A 15763-nucleotide genomic window follows, 5' to 3' on the forward strand; every position below is an offset into this window, starting at 1 on the left:
TTCCACTAGAAAGATAAAGTTGACATTTTATTCAGCAATAAAGCATTTCGGAATTTAATTTATGCGATATGGAACGATAATAACGAGCCAATCAAGTCAAACGATCATTTTTATGTTATGAGATTTTTTTTATTTTCGTTTTCATGATCAAATGTGTAGTGTTTTTTTGCAGTTCATGATGCTCATTAACCTGGTTGTAATGGTCTAGCTACAGTAGGTAGCTACAGCACTCACATACATACACTTTATGAACAAAAGTATTCGGACACCTGACTTTTCCGCCATATGTGGTTCTTCACAATCTTTTACCGCAAAGTTGGAGGTACACAATTGTATCAAATGTATTTGTATGTGGGAGCATAACATTTTCCCTTCACCTGAACTTGGAGACTTGAACCTATTCCAAATACCCCTGTGCACAAAGTCATTTTCATGAAGATATGCTTTATATGTGTTGGAGTGGAAGATCTCCTGCTATAGAGCTCCAACCTTATTGAACTGATGAATATGAATGCTGACTGCATCCCAGGCCTCCTCACCCTCACCTTCATCCCTACCTGACTTTACTAACACCCTTGTGGCTGAATGACCACAAATCTCCACAAGCACACTCTAAAATCTAGTAGAACATCTTCCCAGGAGAGTGGAGGTTATTCTAACAGCAAATGTGGACTGAATGTGGAATGGGATGTTCAAAAAGCACAAAGGAATCTTGAAAATGTACGTCTGCTTCATGTCCTCCTGATTCCAAATCAGGTAAAATTGCTCCAGTTTGGTGTCAAGACGTACAGAGTCGACGTACCTACAGATTGGAGTCTTTACAGTCTGGTTATTGGTACATGTCAAAGTTAGGACGCTAAACCCAGTTCATGGTTGGGTCTAAAAAGCCCAGTAGGATGGTATTATCAGTAGTATGCGAGGTGAAATCAAAAAGTTTGGAGACTTGCTCTGTTTAAAAGAAGGTACTTTATTTACCTATGTTTACACACCATTACCTTCTAAAATAGTCCCCTCGCACATCAATACAGCTCCCCCAGCGTTCTCCAGTGTCCTGGTTTTCTTTTCGAAGCGTATCAAGCACCTTTCTCCGATTCGCGCCGGATCTCCGCAACGGTGTCAAGTTCTTCAAGGAGCCAAATCTGGCAAATTGGGTGGGTGCAGAAGTGACATCATGTGGACTGTTCTCCCATGATCATTATGCACAAGTTTCTGAATGGTTTCGACATTTCGATGAAGGTCCTCCTGATCTCTTGCAACGCCGTATGTCAATCGTATGTCATGTCAAACGTCTTTGTGGCAGATTTGCTCGGTTTCACGCAGAATTTCACGTTTGCTCTTTGCTCTAACGCACTGTCGTGGTAATGCACGTGGTCAGAACATCACCAGTTACACCATTAGTCTCGAAACCTTTTGATACCAACTCGTAGCTTCTGATTTATTAGTATAAGTCTAAAGTTAAACTTTGGCAGTGGGCTTTATGGGGCAGAATGGTTTCAATGGACATTAAAAGTAAATTTGCTTCTTCTAAATGTTTAGAGATGAAAGCAACTTTGACCTTAACCACATCAGCACACGTTTGTAAGATCGTTCAAGAACTGGATGTGGTTTGACTCAATAATTCACAGAAATCTGATTTTGGATGATAAACTTTTCAGAAAACATCCAGCATATCTCAGTTAATCGACTATATCTGATATAAGAACAACCGCACTGCTCATTAGATTTTTTTTTACTTCAAGCTTAATAAATATCCTTAAAAAATATTCAAAATCCCAACATACAGCTACAGATGTTTGATTCGTGTGACGTTGTTACCTGAAATCCGCGTTCACTGCATCCGAAAATGGCCTATTTAAAAAAAATAAAATAAACACTGCACAATAGACATTTTGCATAATCTTTTTTTTTATTATTCTTATTATTTATTTATTGTTGTTCTTTTATACTTTGTTTTAAATATTTGTCTGTTTGTATTTTTCAGTGGACATCGTTTAAAGTCAAGCCTGAAGCCCTTAGCACGGGATGGTTGCACATCATCATAGCTGAAAAGGAGAAGGATGAAGTAATGAAGGAGAAGAAAAAAGAGGGCGTGGTCCTTTTTTATTCTTGCCTGTCACGCCAATAATTTTTTTTTTTTCTCACAAACAATGCACCTCACATACTATTTACACGCCAACCGGAAAAAACTACGTCCACTCAAAACGATGGCAGAACAAAGAGGAAGATTTGCTTATATAAGACTCTCTCTATTTTCTTTTGTTGTTGCTCATATATATATATTTTTTAATCCTTTTTTTTGGTTTTCGATTCGTTTTTCATTTTTGTGTGCATTGATTTTTTTTTTTTGACTTTTGTTGCAATCAACAGCTTTTCACGTACTATAATATTCACGGTACTGGATCCGAGGTTGGATACAACATACCGTCTCTGGTTATAGTCCTCTTTTCAATAAATACCTCTGGAAAAAAAATTGCTGTACAAGTGTACACAGTGTTTTTGATTTTATATGTATATACAGTGTCTATCAAAAGTCTGGAAACAGAGTCTTTTAGGGTTTTTGAGACACGTGTATTTTCCAATTTGTTTCAATGAAACAAACAAATAAGAAAAAGGCAAAAAAACTAAACAAAAGTGAACAGTGAATGACTGAAAGAAAGTTCTGTGGTGTCCAAAGTCCATTTCTGTCTCTAACAGAAGAACTTGAGTGTGAGAAGGAGAACAGGAGAGATGATGTTAGCAGACTGCCTCATGGCCAACATGGCTCCCATTCCGTACTTCAACACCATGCAATTCCATCTGGGCTCATTGGAACCGACTTCACCATACGACAAGACGATGAGGCGACTTGTACGTCGGAGCTCTGTAAGTGTTATTTAGAGAGTCGTCTGGAGTGATTTCTATCATGGAATTACCTGCTCAGTCACCACACCCAAATCCTATTGAACTGCTCTGGGATGAACTGGATCGTAAAGAAATCTCCAACTAGTGAAGAAGATCTTTGGCGAGTTTTACAAGAGGCGAAGTATTTCAGCTGAACGTTTGGAGAAACGGACTGTCCGGCTGCCGAGAGCGTCTAAAGCTGTACTTCATGCTAAGGGAGGAATTTTTAGTGAGAATAAAGTGGAACATCTGGACATTTATAGATTTGATTGGGCAAAGAAACTCTAGTTTGTTGCATAGAACAAAAAGAAACGTGTCTCTGAAAAAAGAAAAAAAACCCACAAGATTCTTGGTGTTTCCACACTTTTCATAGGCACCGTATACGGGATTATATTATATTTGTAAAATCAAAAATATAATAAACAATTCAAATTATAATTTATCAAAATTACAAAGTAACAAAATCATGCATATTTCGAAGTTTTTTTGTTTGTTTTTTTTTACATGTTTTTAAAGTAAAAATTAAAATGTTTTTTTTTTTTGGGTGGGTCTGCGATTTATTTACATTTACATTAGCACTGTTTATGTCTCTTTTGGAAAGTGGAATGATCTTTAATACTCAATTTGGACATAACATTTCCCGGGAACGTTAAGATAATTATTATTTTTTGGCTCTCAAACTGGACACGAAGTACAACCTAATGCAGACAAAAAAGAGAAGGGAAAAAAAAAAATACAAAAAGGAACCCAAAAAGCATCATTTTTCCGACGGGGGGACGAGTGTAAAAAGCTGCGTTCGTTCAGGAACTGTACGTTGGCAGTTTTCACTTTGGGAAGGAACGAGGAATTTTTGTGACTGATCACTTCACAGGTCATCTTGTCATCTCACTTGTGTGTACTCGAAAATGGTCATTAAAAAAAAATTATTAAAAGACTTGTTAAAAACCTTGTTTTAAAGTCACGTGAAACGATTTGTGGAAATGAAAAGAACAGAACAGAACAGAATGAAACAGAAACAGAAGAGTTCGGACAGTGAGGATGTTAAGGACTTGCTCGATCTTAGATGTTTGGTAAACCAGAAAGAAACTGATGGTGTGGTCGGTCTAACAGGTTTCCATGTTAAACAGGGACTTGAGAATTGATTCCAAGATTTCTGTGAGAAAACAACAACAACAACAACAAAAAAATGTGTCTTTGTGTGTGAGTGTGTATGTTCATGAATTCAGTGCAAACACATTAATACCAAGGTTGCAAAATTGTTAACCATTAACTCATGGTTGAAATCTTGAGCAAGGTGGCAGCACCGGTCCTGTCTTCATTCCTCATCATGATCCCATGGCACTATAACAAGCAATCGAGTGAGAGGGACCAGACGTACAGTATGTCTCCCCTCAGCAAACCACCCGACCCTATTCCCTGGTCCTAGCACAGGCCGATGTACTTAAGATTATTCTGGATAATCACGTCCGTGACGGCGTCGAACACGAACTGGATGTTGCTGGTGTCGGTGGCGCAGGTGAAGTGCGAGTAGATCTCCTTTGTCTCTTTGTTGCGGTTCAGGTCCTCGAACTGGCGCTGCACGTACACGGCCGCCTCCTCGTAGGTGTTCTGGCCCTTGTAGTCGGCGAAGCAGACGGTCAACGGGATGCGCTTGATCTTCTCAGCCAGCAGGTCCTTCTTGTTAAGGAAGAGGATGAGTGAGGTGTTGGTGAACCAGTTGTTATTGCAGATGGAGTCGAACAGACGCAAGCTCTCTGCCATGCGACTCTGTGGGAGGCGAAGAGACAAGGAAGAAGATCAGGAAGCGGCAACACACAGGAACGCAAAGATAGAAAATCGATCGGAGAAAATTCCGACCATTCCCTGAGCACTACTCGGCTTCCTGCATTACTCATAATACCGGTCTGCTACAAGATCCACTGGGCCGCTCTGAAGCGTTTAACCTCATTCAATATTCACGATTTGACTTGTTGACTTAATTATCAGGTGGGGTAAACCTGAGAAAGTGCTACAACTATGCTGAGCTGTGCACTCTACAAGTTTTGAGGTACCACAGATAGACTCTTGATTTATTTTTTCTTGTCCTAACATCTTCTGAGACTAAAGAAACACAGACTTAAGCCTGTCCAATTTTGACCATGATTTGAGACAAATTTAAACAAACCTAAAATCTGTAGTCATTGATCGCTGGTTTGTTAATAATTAGAGGTTGTCTGATAGCGGATTTCACCGAAACTGGATACTGGATAAAAAAAGAAACTCTCCATGTAAAATAGTACTAAAGCTTATTACAAAAAAATGAAAAAGTGCTAAAGGAAGTAAATATGATTATATTCCTTAATAAATATAATTATATCATTAATAAATAATATATATATAATATAGCGCTCTCCATGCAGCACGCAGTCTCGCGTGTAAAAACAAACAGCTCGTGTAGTCAGTAATTTGCCTCTAGAGGCCGCTCTCGTAATCTCGATCCGAAAGCCGGAAAAACTATTGGTATGGATTTTTGCCGATAGCCGATAGATCCAGCTATCAGTGACTTGACCTCTATTAATAACTAAGGGACATTTTAGTTTGAAAGCCCTGGAAATCTAAGATTTATTAGTTAAAGTTTTGCTCTGATTCTCACACCAACTAACCGATTACATCCCAGAAGCAGAAATCACCACAATGTCATACGCAGCTTATTTGAGAATAAATTGCGATATTAATTTCGACGTTTGTGCTCGTAAAAAAAAAATGGGTTATGTTTATTAATCACAGGAGGAACGCTTTGTGAAAGAAACTCAAGCTGAATCTTATTATCACACTGCAAGAGTGTGGAGATTACATAAGTCATCATAGGGGGCGGGGTGTCTTACAATCGTGACACATTCGAATCACACGTTTGACTGAAGGATGACTGAAAGCAGCAGATGGTCAAAAACAATGAGATGTACTTCGCAATTAGCCAACACGGTACAGGTGGCAACTCCGAGATATAAAATGCTCTCCTTGATCCACGTTTTAGATCCTTTGCCTGTAGAGCCATGGTCTAGGTTTGTAGCTCATTATACAATGTCCTAGTCTGGACCTCACTACTCAAAGTCTTTGTCTGGGGCTCATTACTAAAAGTCTCTGTCTCGGCCCGTCTACACAAAAAGTCGTCATCTGGGGCTCATTACTCAGAGCTTCGGTCTAGGCTTGGGGCTCATTACTCAGAGCCTGTTTCTGGGGTTCATTACTCAGGAGCGGAGATCTGGTCTGGAAGCTTATTAGTCTTGGTCTTGGATGACTGGCTTTATTACATTCGTTTCTGATCTGATGTTTACTGCTCAAAATCTTGGACTGCAGATCATTACTCAGGGCTGTGTCACTAGTCTGGGTCTAATAGTTACAAATTCTTGGTCTTATTACTCAATTCTAGGTTTATAGTCAGGGTTTTTACTGATAAAAGTCCTAGTCTGGGGTTCATTACAGTCAAGTCTTGGTTTTTAGGATCATCCGTCCAGGAAAATGTAGCTTTTTGAAAATGCTCTTCAAAGTGGATAGATTTGAAAACGTTCTTTTATGCCGCAGTGGAGATGGTAAAAATGTCGGCTTTTGAAAGCATATTTTTAGTCGTTGATGCGACGTTTCAAAGAGACGGAAAGTAAGTAAATGACAGGGACTCAAGCGTTTTCAGACGTTTCAGTGTGGATGAGCAAATTTTTGGAGCTTTTTAGACAAAAACGTCATTTTCACATTTATACGGATTAGTGTAAATGCAGCTTTTGTCTGTGTGTCATTGCTCAGTCTTAATCTGGGTCTTACTGCTTAGACTTGAGAATGTAAACCCTTCGAGAACCCATAAATGTTTTTGGTCTTGGGAAAGGTCTTTTGTCTTTTAAGTCTTGAGGCCAAGAATCTTAGTCAATCAGTCTGAGTCTGAGTCTCAGTATTGTTTAATATTAAAGCCTGGTGCACACTGTGCGATTTTGGCCACGGTTTGGACACATTTTAAAAAGATTCCTCTAATCCTAGGCTAAAATCTATCGTCTTTGATCGTTTGTTCACCGACAGCCAGTGTCAGAAGATATCAGACCCTTTAGGTCTTCGACAACCGTAAAACCGGAAACAAACAGGAGCGCCGAACCTGATGACGCGATTAGTGCGACAACTTTAAACCGCCTCAGGGAAAATGTCGGAACGAGTCAAGCGGACATTACAGCAAGATGAGAAACTTATCGTGTTAAGGAGGGAAAAATTTGTGTTTGTAGGACGTTTTTAATATCGAGGAATGTCACGCTACAGACTGTTTTTGTTTTTCTACTAGCTACATTTAGCGAGAGAACGTGGGTCTGTGTGCGCCTGGCAACAGAGACCCAACTGCCAAACCCTTAGTCTTGTTTTGGGTCTTTTTTTGGTAGATTAAAGAAATCTACAACCACCGTACAGTTTACAACAATCTCTTACAATTTTATTAAGCATTATTAACGTTCATAGAGAGAATATTGCAAGTCACTTCCTTGTAACTAACCTGCTTCCTGAGGATTATTTTAGCTGATTGTTATCCGTTCTGTGACGTCTGAGTCAGATTTGAAAAACTTTAGCTCTGGTAAATACACCCTAACAAAAAGCGTTCAGTTATAGTTTAAGCTCTCAGTATCTGGGCCAATGTCAAAGAAACATCCTTTATTTTACAAACATTTCTCTGCCCCTGATGCAGTGGCATTTGCTTTTTTAAACAGCACAGAGGAACACACATGGTTTTCCCGACTGTCCTTTTAAAACATGCATAAAACTGAATCTTCATCCACTCAACCCTCTCGCTGGCATCAGCATCATAAACTGATGCTGAACTGTATATTGGTGATGAGAAGATAATACATATATGTAAAAAAGGGACACAAGTACAGCAAGGAATTACATTTACTTCCTTACTGTCCACCACTGAATGTAAAAGAAATAATGTAAAATAAAACGGATGTGTTGTTCTCACCATTTGTTATAGGCGATGTTTGGAATGAAAACCCAACCCCCCACCAAATGCGGGTAAAAATTAGCACTGTGGGTAACGCTATCCAATCATAAGCCATTTATTTGGGTTACTTATGTTTCGTAAATGACATTCACTCTGCTAAGAAAGTTCCTCTCAAACGTTTGCAGCGTTGGCACAAATCCCGGACTCGTGAGTCATGGTATATTAAATACACACAAGGATGAGGATGAAAGTGGAAGGATATACCGAATGACTGTCATTGTTGAATAACATGAAATACAGCTTTTATAATAAATTTACAGTAATCCCCCGTTTTTCGCGGTGGTTACGTTCCAAAACCCCCCCCCGCGATAAACCGCAATAAACGGACGCCACATCGTTGAAGCCGTAAATCAATCTCCCACCCACTTTAAACACACAGAAAACATTTGCAAGAATTTAGCGAGATGAATTTTGTGTAAAAAAAACTGTATCCCATTTATATTGAGTACATTGTACAGTATTTAATGTATACAGTACTGTATTAAAATTTTACTTCATATTATAATTAATCATTATATGTTTATTAATACATTTAATTTTTTCAACATAAAAACAATTCCCTATAAGTTTCTTGGTCTATGGTGCTCTCCGCAAGAGACCGGGAAAATAGGCCAAACAGATTAGTTATGTGGCAAATGCAATTCCGCGATAAACCAGGGGGGGCGCCAGATTCGAACCGCGGTAAAACAGGGGATTTCTGTATTGTCATAAATCAATATAGATCATTTCAAAGAAGTAAACAGCCCACGGAACATTTAGAAATAAAAAATCAGAAAAAAAACATGGCTTTTTCACTACAAACTTATCAAAATGCTCGCCATCTACATATGCGAACAATGACGGAGCCACAATGCAAACTCAAATTTAGATTCTACATACTTAACTAGTGGACATATAGGAAAACAAATGAATAAAGTAATAATAATATCAGAGATAAAAGATCGCTAAATTGCTAGTTGCTAATCATCCAGCCACTTCTCATCACTGCTGCAATTAGTACTAGTCTTAATTTCGAATGAAGACGTCACTTTCTTACATGAATATATGGCCGATAAAATGGTCTACATACTGTACATAGCGACTTTGGTAATCTGGATTATTTATTTATTTTTTGTTTGGGTTTTTTTGGCAACTAGAAGCCCCGCATGGCCGATCTGAATAGAAAAGATTCATTTCAAACCCTGATTACAGAGTCATGAGTTCTTTGTAATGACGCTGCCAAACTCAGTGTCAAGATTTATCTTGGCTCAGTGAGAAAACTGGCCGTGGGAATGGTGTACAGATTAACACCGACCAAAGTAATTAAAAAACACAGGAAGATGGCGAACGCACTGAGCTCTCATAATGTTATATAACTGCTTTCCATTCAAATATTGTGTAAAGGTCTGTATTTTTTTCCTCCATATAAGTGCAAAGTCCCAAAAACAACATGGAAAAAAAAAAAAAAAAAAAACGCAGAAAGAAAAAAAAGACAGCGTGTCTAATGAGGCCAATTTGTCGGCCGATTCGTTTGGATTTCAACACCGCCGCTGTATCTCCAGTCCGGATATTAACCTGTGTTTCTCTGCGCCCTGCTCAGGGCCTTATCTAATTCAATTAGTCACCTGCACATGTGCGATTATCATGCAAGTTCATGTCCACAATAACAGTGACACAGAATTTCCAGATGCCAATAACATCTGCGAAAAAAAAGAAAAACTGGAAAAATAAAACCCCATACTGCAACTATGAAGCATTTTAGCGCTTCGGAGCCGAACGTGAATCATTATGCAGCTGCAGCACAACATCGACGTCCCAGGGGTGTTTTACTCAGGAACAGGTTTGTGCTGGAACACGCTTAAATATAACACAAATTCATTTTTACATTCCTGGTATACCATAACGGTGACAACTTCCTGTTCATTGTACTCCTGATTTGTGTCTCATGAGAGCTACAAAGTGCCTTTTGCAATCGGATTTACAGCTAAAGACATGCTAATGCTAATCTCACCAGACAGTTTTTTTCAAATGTAACACTCGTGTGCTTTGACGATTATGTAAGAAGTGTCAGGTAGCAACAGGAAACATTAATACAGAGTAATAGACACATTTATTAGAACAAAAGGTCCTGTATATTAGCATTGCTCTATGCATATAACATTGTATGCATGTAAAGTGTATAAACAAAAGTATTTTGACAGCTGAATGTGGTCCTTCCTAAAACTGGTACCACACAATTGTATAAGAGGTCCTAAGAGACCCAAACCTGTTCTAGCATGATGATGCCCCTGTGCACAAACCCATTTCCATGACCAAATGTTTTACATCAGGGGACTTTTTCAGGTCAAGGATCCCTTAAGCGAAGACATGGGGCGGGGACCCCCAATACAAAATGTGTCGAATATAACCACTGAAATGAATAGAAACCAATAATATTACGTTATTTATATTATGTTAAGGAAATGCATCTTTGTCTGTATATTTTTTATATATTTTCAAATCTTTCAAAAAGATTTGCAATTCAAACCACAATTGATTAAGTTGTTCACAGTCGTCTTTTATTTGAACAGATTTGCAGTTTCGTACATTTTCCTTTTACTGTCAGGTGGACAATTTTACATTCACATGATCTCCAGCTTTAATTTTTTAAAAACTTAATATTTAATTTTACTGTCAGGTGGACAATTTAAAATGTACATGAAATTCAGCTTTAATTTTTTTAAAAATTAATTTTAGTTTTACTATCAGGTGGACAATTTAAAATTTACATGAACTTCAGGTTTAATTTTTTAAAAACTTAATATTTAATTTTACTGTCAGGTGGACAATTTTACATTCACATGATCTTCAGCCTTAATTTTTTAAAAACTTAATATTTAATTTTACTGTCAGGTGGACAATTTAAAATGTACATGAATTTTAGCTTTGATTAAAAAAGAAAAACTTAATATAATATAAAATATATATTTTATATTATAATTATAATATTGTTTTAACTAAATTACTTTTATATTATATTACAATATGATATAATATTATAATTATAATATCATATATTTTATATTAAATATAATTTTATTAGCGGACCCCCTGCCGTACCGCCGCTGACCTCTGGTTGAAGACCCACTTCATGCTTTACATGGTTTGGAGTGGAAGATCTCCTGCGTTAGAGCTCCAACCCTGTTGAAGAGAACTCCACAATCTGACACGGAATCGACTGCAGGAAGTGAATGAAAGTTGTTGTGTGTTTTGGGTTGTAGACACTACAGAAATGTAAACGAAAAAAATCTCCGGATGCAGAACACGGATTCCTGCAGTACACTGGTTTATCAACTTATCAGACAGATATCAGAATATCAGTACTGACAAGTGATTTTATCAGCAAAAGACTGTTGTAAGAGTAATCAAGACACTGTTGGGTTTTTGTATGTAGAGTAGATGATTTTCCAGCAAACGCTTCTGCTGTAATAAAATTAATTGGTTTTAAAGACCCGTGTACCGTTACAGCAGGATACAGAATTCCTGTCAGTTATCCATCTACTGTTATGAGCATGGATTTGTCTACAAAAAGAAATGATTTTTTCACCCCGAAGTTTATTGTGAAATTTAGACAAAAGTGCAAGTCAGCAGGGAAACAGCGCTAACACGGCGTGATAATTGTGCCGCTGGTTAAACACAATGTCGACACTCTTGAGTCCTGACTTTAATTAACGCTTACATTCTATTATTAAACCTTCGGAGTATGAGCGTGCATTCATCCATTCATTCAAACAAGTAAGAGGCTATTTTGAGAAATAGGAAAGAAATGACTATCAGCTTCTAAACCCAATTTACATGCAAACCAGACGCTGTTCTGTAAAGGGTTTACAGGAAATAATCCAACGTTTGTCTAAAAGACAGGAGGTGGAGCTGGAGGTAGCAGAGCTGAAGATGTTGAGGTTTTCGTTGGGAGTGACGACGATGGACAGGATTCGAAACGAGTTTATTAGAGCGACAGTGCATGTAGGACGTTTTGGAGACAAGGTGAGGGAGTGAGATTGAGATGGTTTGGACATGTGCAGAGGAGGGACATGGGGTATATCAGTAGGAGAATGCTGAGGATGGAGCCACCAGGAAGGAGGAAAAGAGGAAGACCAAGGAGGAGGTTTATGGATGTGGTGAGGAAAGACATGCAGGTATTTAGTGTGAAAGAGGCAGATGTAGAGGACAGGGGGGTATGAAGACGGATGATCCGCTGTGGCGCCCCCTAATGGGAGAAGCCGAATGGAGAAGAAGTAGAATCCACCCTGAAAACCGCTGAAATGTTACTCTTTATAACGAACAACATTTTTCAAGTTGTTGAAACTTCATACATTTCTAACATGAAACGTTTCTTTCTGCAGTCGGTTATCGCGAAAGGGTTATCATGAACGATTCGTTCGTTTATAACAAGTCTTGTAAAGTGACTCAGAAGAACGAGTCGTCTCAAAGAGTGATTCGTTCATTTTCTACTGTTTGTCTACTGTTAAATCTTCGTAGGTTATCTACAGGAAATAGAATTGAGTAGATCGCCTCATGAGTCCTCCGAGGCGTTCGTTTATTTTATCACGTGACTCTCGTAGACGCTATGCAGTGCATTACATAGGAAACAGAATTGAGTAGTTCATCTCGAGTCCTCTGGTTCCAATCGTTCATTTTTTTTTAGCCATGTGACTCCCATATACGTTATATATGCAGTTATACACACATATATAAATTATTGGTACTATAGTCAAAGTTGGTGTATGTAGACATGTTGGGGGATCTGCTTATTGGAAATTTAACATTTCATTTCTGATCAAAGGAACAAAATGACTCAAAAAAGATTTGTTCATTTTGATGAATCACTAAAAGGATCACTGATCGGTTACTGGTTTCCAGTGTTACCTGCAATGCCGTCGATTACCATTTAGCAGTGATGCAGTGTCCATTAGGTTGTCCAGCTCTCTTACTTTCTCCTACACTATATAAAGAAAAGTGTGTGGACACCTGACCATAAGATTCCTTTCTGCTTTTTAAACAGCTCATTCCACATTTAGTTGCCATTTGCTCTTATAATAACCTCCACTCTTCTGGAAGGATTTTGTGGAGATTTGTAGAGATTTATTCTGCCACAAAGGTGTTAGAAAGTCAGGTGCTGATGTAGGTGAGAAGGTGAGGAGGCCTGGGGTGCAGTCAGCGTTCACATTCATCTAAAAGATCTTCAATCTTCAGTTGATTTTTCACTCCAACCCATGTAAAGCATATCTTTATGGAGCTGGCTTTGTGCAAAGGAGCATTGTCAGGCAGGGTGGAGTCTTCTAGTTCAAGTGTGGGTAAAATGTTCTTCTACCACATCCAGAGACATTCTAAACGATTGTGAACCTCCAACTTTGTGGTAATAGTTTGGGAAAGAACCACATATGGCTGGAAAAGTCAGGTGTCCTGATATTTCTGTATTTTAGAGGGTTAAACTTAAGATCCATAAAGATGGATCGGAACTGTAATTAATATAAACACTGTTCTAATGGCTGCGATGACCATAAACAGTTTTGCATTTAGCTGTCCATCAGCGAACAGTTGATAACCTCAGCGACGATAGAACTAAAATGAAGGGACATTCAGTGTCACCTTGATGAGGACGGGCTTCTTTTTGAACCGAGTTCCTATTAATGTTTCTTCCACATATTGTCTCAGGGAAGTTTTTTTCCCTCACTAATGTCACCACTGGTTAGAAATGATCTCATAGGGAGGCATTGATGACATTAAAAAGTATACCTGTAGTTGTTTTTATCTGTAAAGCTGCTTTGGGAAAGCGTCAATTTCTTAAAAAAAGCGCTCTACAAGTAAAATTTAATTGTTTGAGATTGTGAAATTTGTTTTCTCCGGTGATATATAACATCTAAATGGTAGCATCAATGCAAACTTCAAAAACACTAACCAATTAGTGGAAAAATAATTAACTTTTACCTCAGATAAATTTCAGTATTGTTTTTCTGTGTGATACTTTGCTCTAAACTGTACTGTAATCATTTTCTAATGTGGGGCAATTACAATAAACATGAAGATCTCAGTGTAAAAGTAATGTTCGAATGCATTGAAGGTGAAAAAGCATCATCTCTGTTGTATTGACCAATAATTCTAATAATACTCATATTGTAAGACATGGCGGTGGCGTATGAACTGTGTGTGTGTGTGTGTGTGTGTGTGTGTGTGTGTGTGTGTGTGTGTGTGTGTGTGTGTGTGTATAGGGTGTATGTGTTCATTTTGTTAAAGACTGTAGTGGTGAAACCGAAGGCACATGGTTTGCCGCAGCAACCTGTGACCGGAGGAGCGCTCAGAGACCAAAGACTGAGCTGCTGTTCGAGAGGTTAAAAAAAAACATCATGGCTCTGAGCAAATCACAAGATCTACTGCTGCTTAAGTGTGAGGGTGTGGATGCAAAAGAGAGAGCTAGAAAGACAAAGAGAGAGATGCTAATAGAGAGTCGGAACAGGGCTTACGGTTTAATGGGTAGCGTTTTAGGGACGTTTTAGCGCAAATGCAGCCGCTAATTGGATCTGCACCAGAGCTAATCGTTTTCTATGCATCTTCCAGGCATTTCTAATACGATCTGGCATTTTAACCTAACGATGCATTACATTAGTGTGACTTTGGATTGGGTATTACCAAACAAAATACAGTATAAAAAATATAAATATAAAATATATTAAAACCGCCTAAAATTTAGACTTTCTGGCCTCTTAAAAAAAGAGCATATGCATCATAGCACAGTAACTGTATCCCTTTATAACAGAGACCACACCTTCTTCCATGAGACTAACAGATACAGAAGCCACACCTTCTTCACTGAGACTAACAGATACAGAGGCCACACCTCCTTCACTGAGACTAACAGATACAGAGACCACACCTCCTTCCATGAGACTAACAGATACAGAAGCCACACCTCCTTCACTGAGTCTAACAGATACAGAGACCACACCTTCTTCACTAAAACTAACAGATACAGAGACCACACCTCCTTCCATGAGACTAACAGATACAGAAGCCACACCTTCTTCACTGAGACTAACAGATACAGAGGCCACACCTCCTTCACTGAGACTAACAGATACAGAGGCCACACCTCCTTCACTGAGACTAACAGATACAGAGACCACACCTCCTTCACTGGGACTAACAGATACAAAGGCCACGCCTCCTTCACTGAGACTAACAGATACAGAAGCCACACCTCCTTCACTGAGACTAACAGATACAGAGGCCACACCTCCTTCAGTGAGACTAACAGATACAGAAGCCACACCTCCATTACTGAGTCTAACAGATACAGAGACCACACCTCCTTAACTGAGACAAACAGACATAGAGGCCACACCTCTTTTACTCAGACTAACAGATACAGAGACCACACCTACTTACCTGAGACAAACAGACATAGAGGCCACACCTCCTTAACTGAGTCTTATAGACATAGAGGCCACACCCCCTTTACTGAGACTTACAGATACAGAGACCACCCATCCTGAGACAAACAGACATAGAGGCCACACCTCCTTTACTGAGACTAACTGATACAGAGATCTTACCTCCTTAACTGAGACTAACAGACATAGAGACCACGCCTCCTTCACAGAGTCTAATAGACATAGAGGCCACGCCTTCTTTACTCAGAATAACAGATACAAATTTTATGCCAAAGGCCACATAACATGGGCGTTCCTCTCAAAAGAGCACGTCACATACTTCTGGGAAAATAGGTTGAGTTACTCCTGGTAAAGAGAGAAAGAGGGAGGGTGTGTGTGTGTTGTCATGGCTGGTCTGATGAGAGACCCACCCTGATGAAGCAGGCCCTCTGAGGGAGTTTAGCATCACATCATACATCATTCCATACCAAAT

At 38.8% G+C, this 15763-nt stretch overlaps 1 protein-coding gene across 1 annotated transcript in view; it reads right to left on the reverse strand.

The window, feature by feature from the left end:
• Positions 1-3471: 3471 nt before the first annotated feature.
• The window catches only part of gnaz (guanine nucleotide binding protein (G protein), alpha z polypeptide), a 52840-nt gene continuing 40548 nt past the window's right edge, over positions 3472-15763 (reverse strand). The window contains exon 3 of the mRNA XM_046861605.1: positions 3472-4647. Within this exon, the coding sequence (XP_046717561.1) occupies positions 4303-4647 (345 nt within the window). The 3' untranslated portion in view covers positions 3472-4302. The remainder of the gene's footprint in view (positions 4648-15763) is intronic.

This window comes from Silurus meridionalis, chromosome 11 (assembly GCF_014805685.1).
Source record: "Silurus meridionalis isolate SWU-2019-XX chromosome 11, ASM1480568v1, whole genome shotgun sequence".
Classification (NCBI taxonomy): Eukaryota; Metazoa; Chordata; class Actinopteri; order Siluriformes; family Siluridae; genus Silurus; species Silurus meridionalis.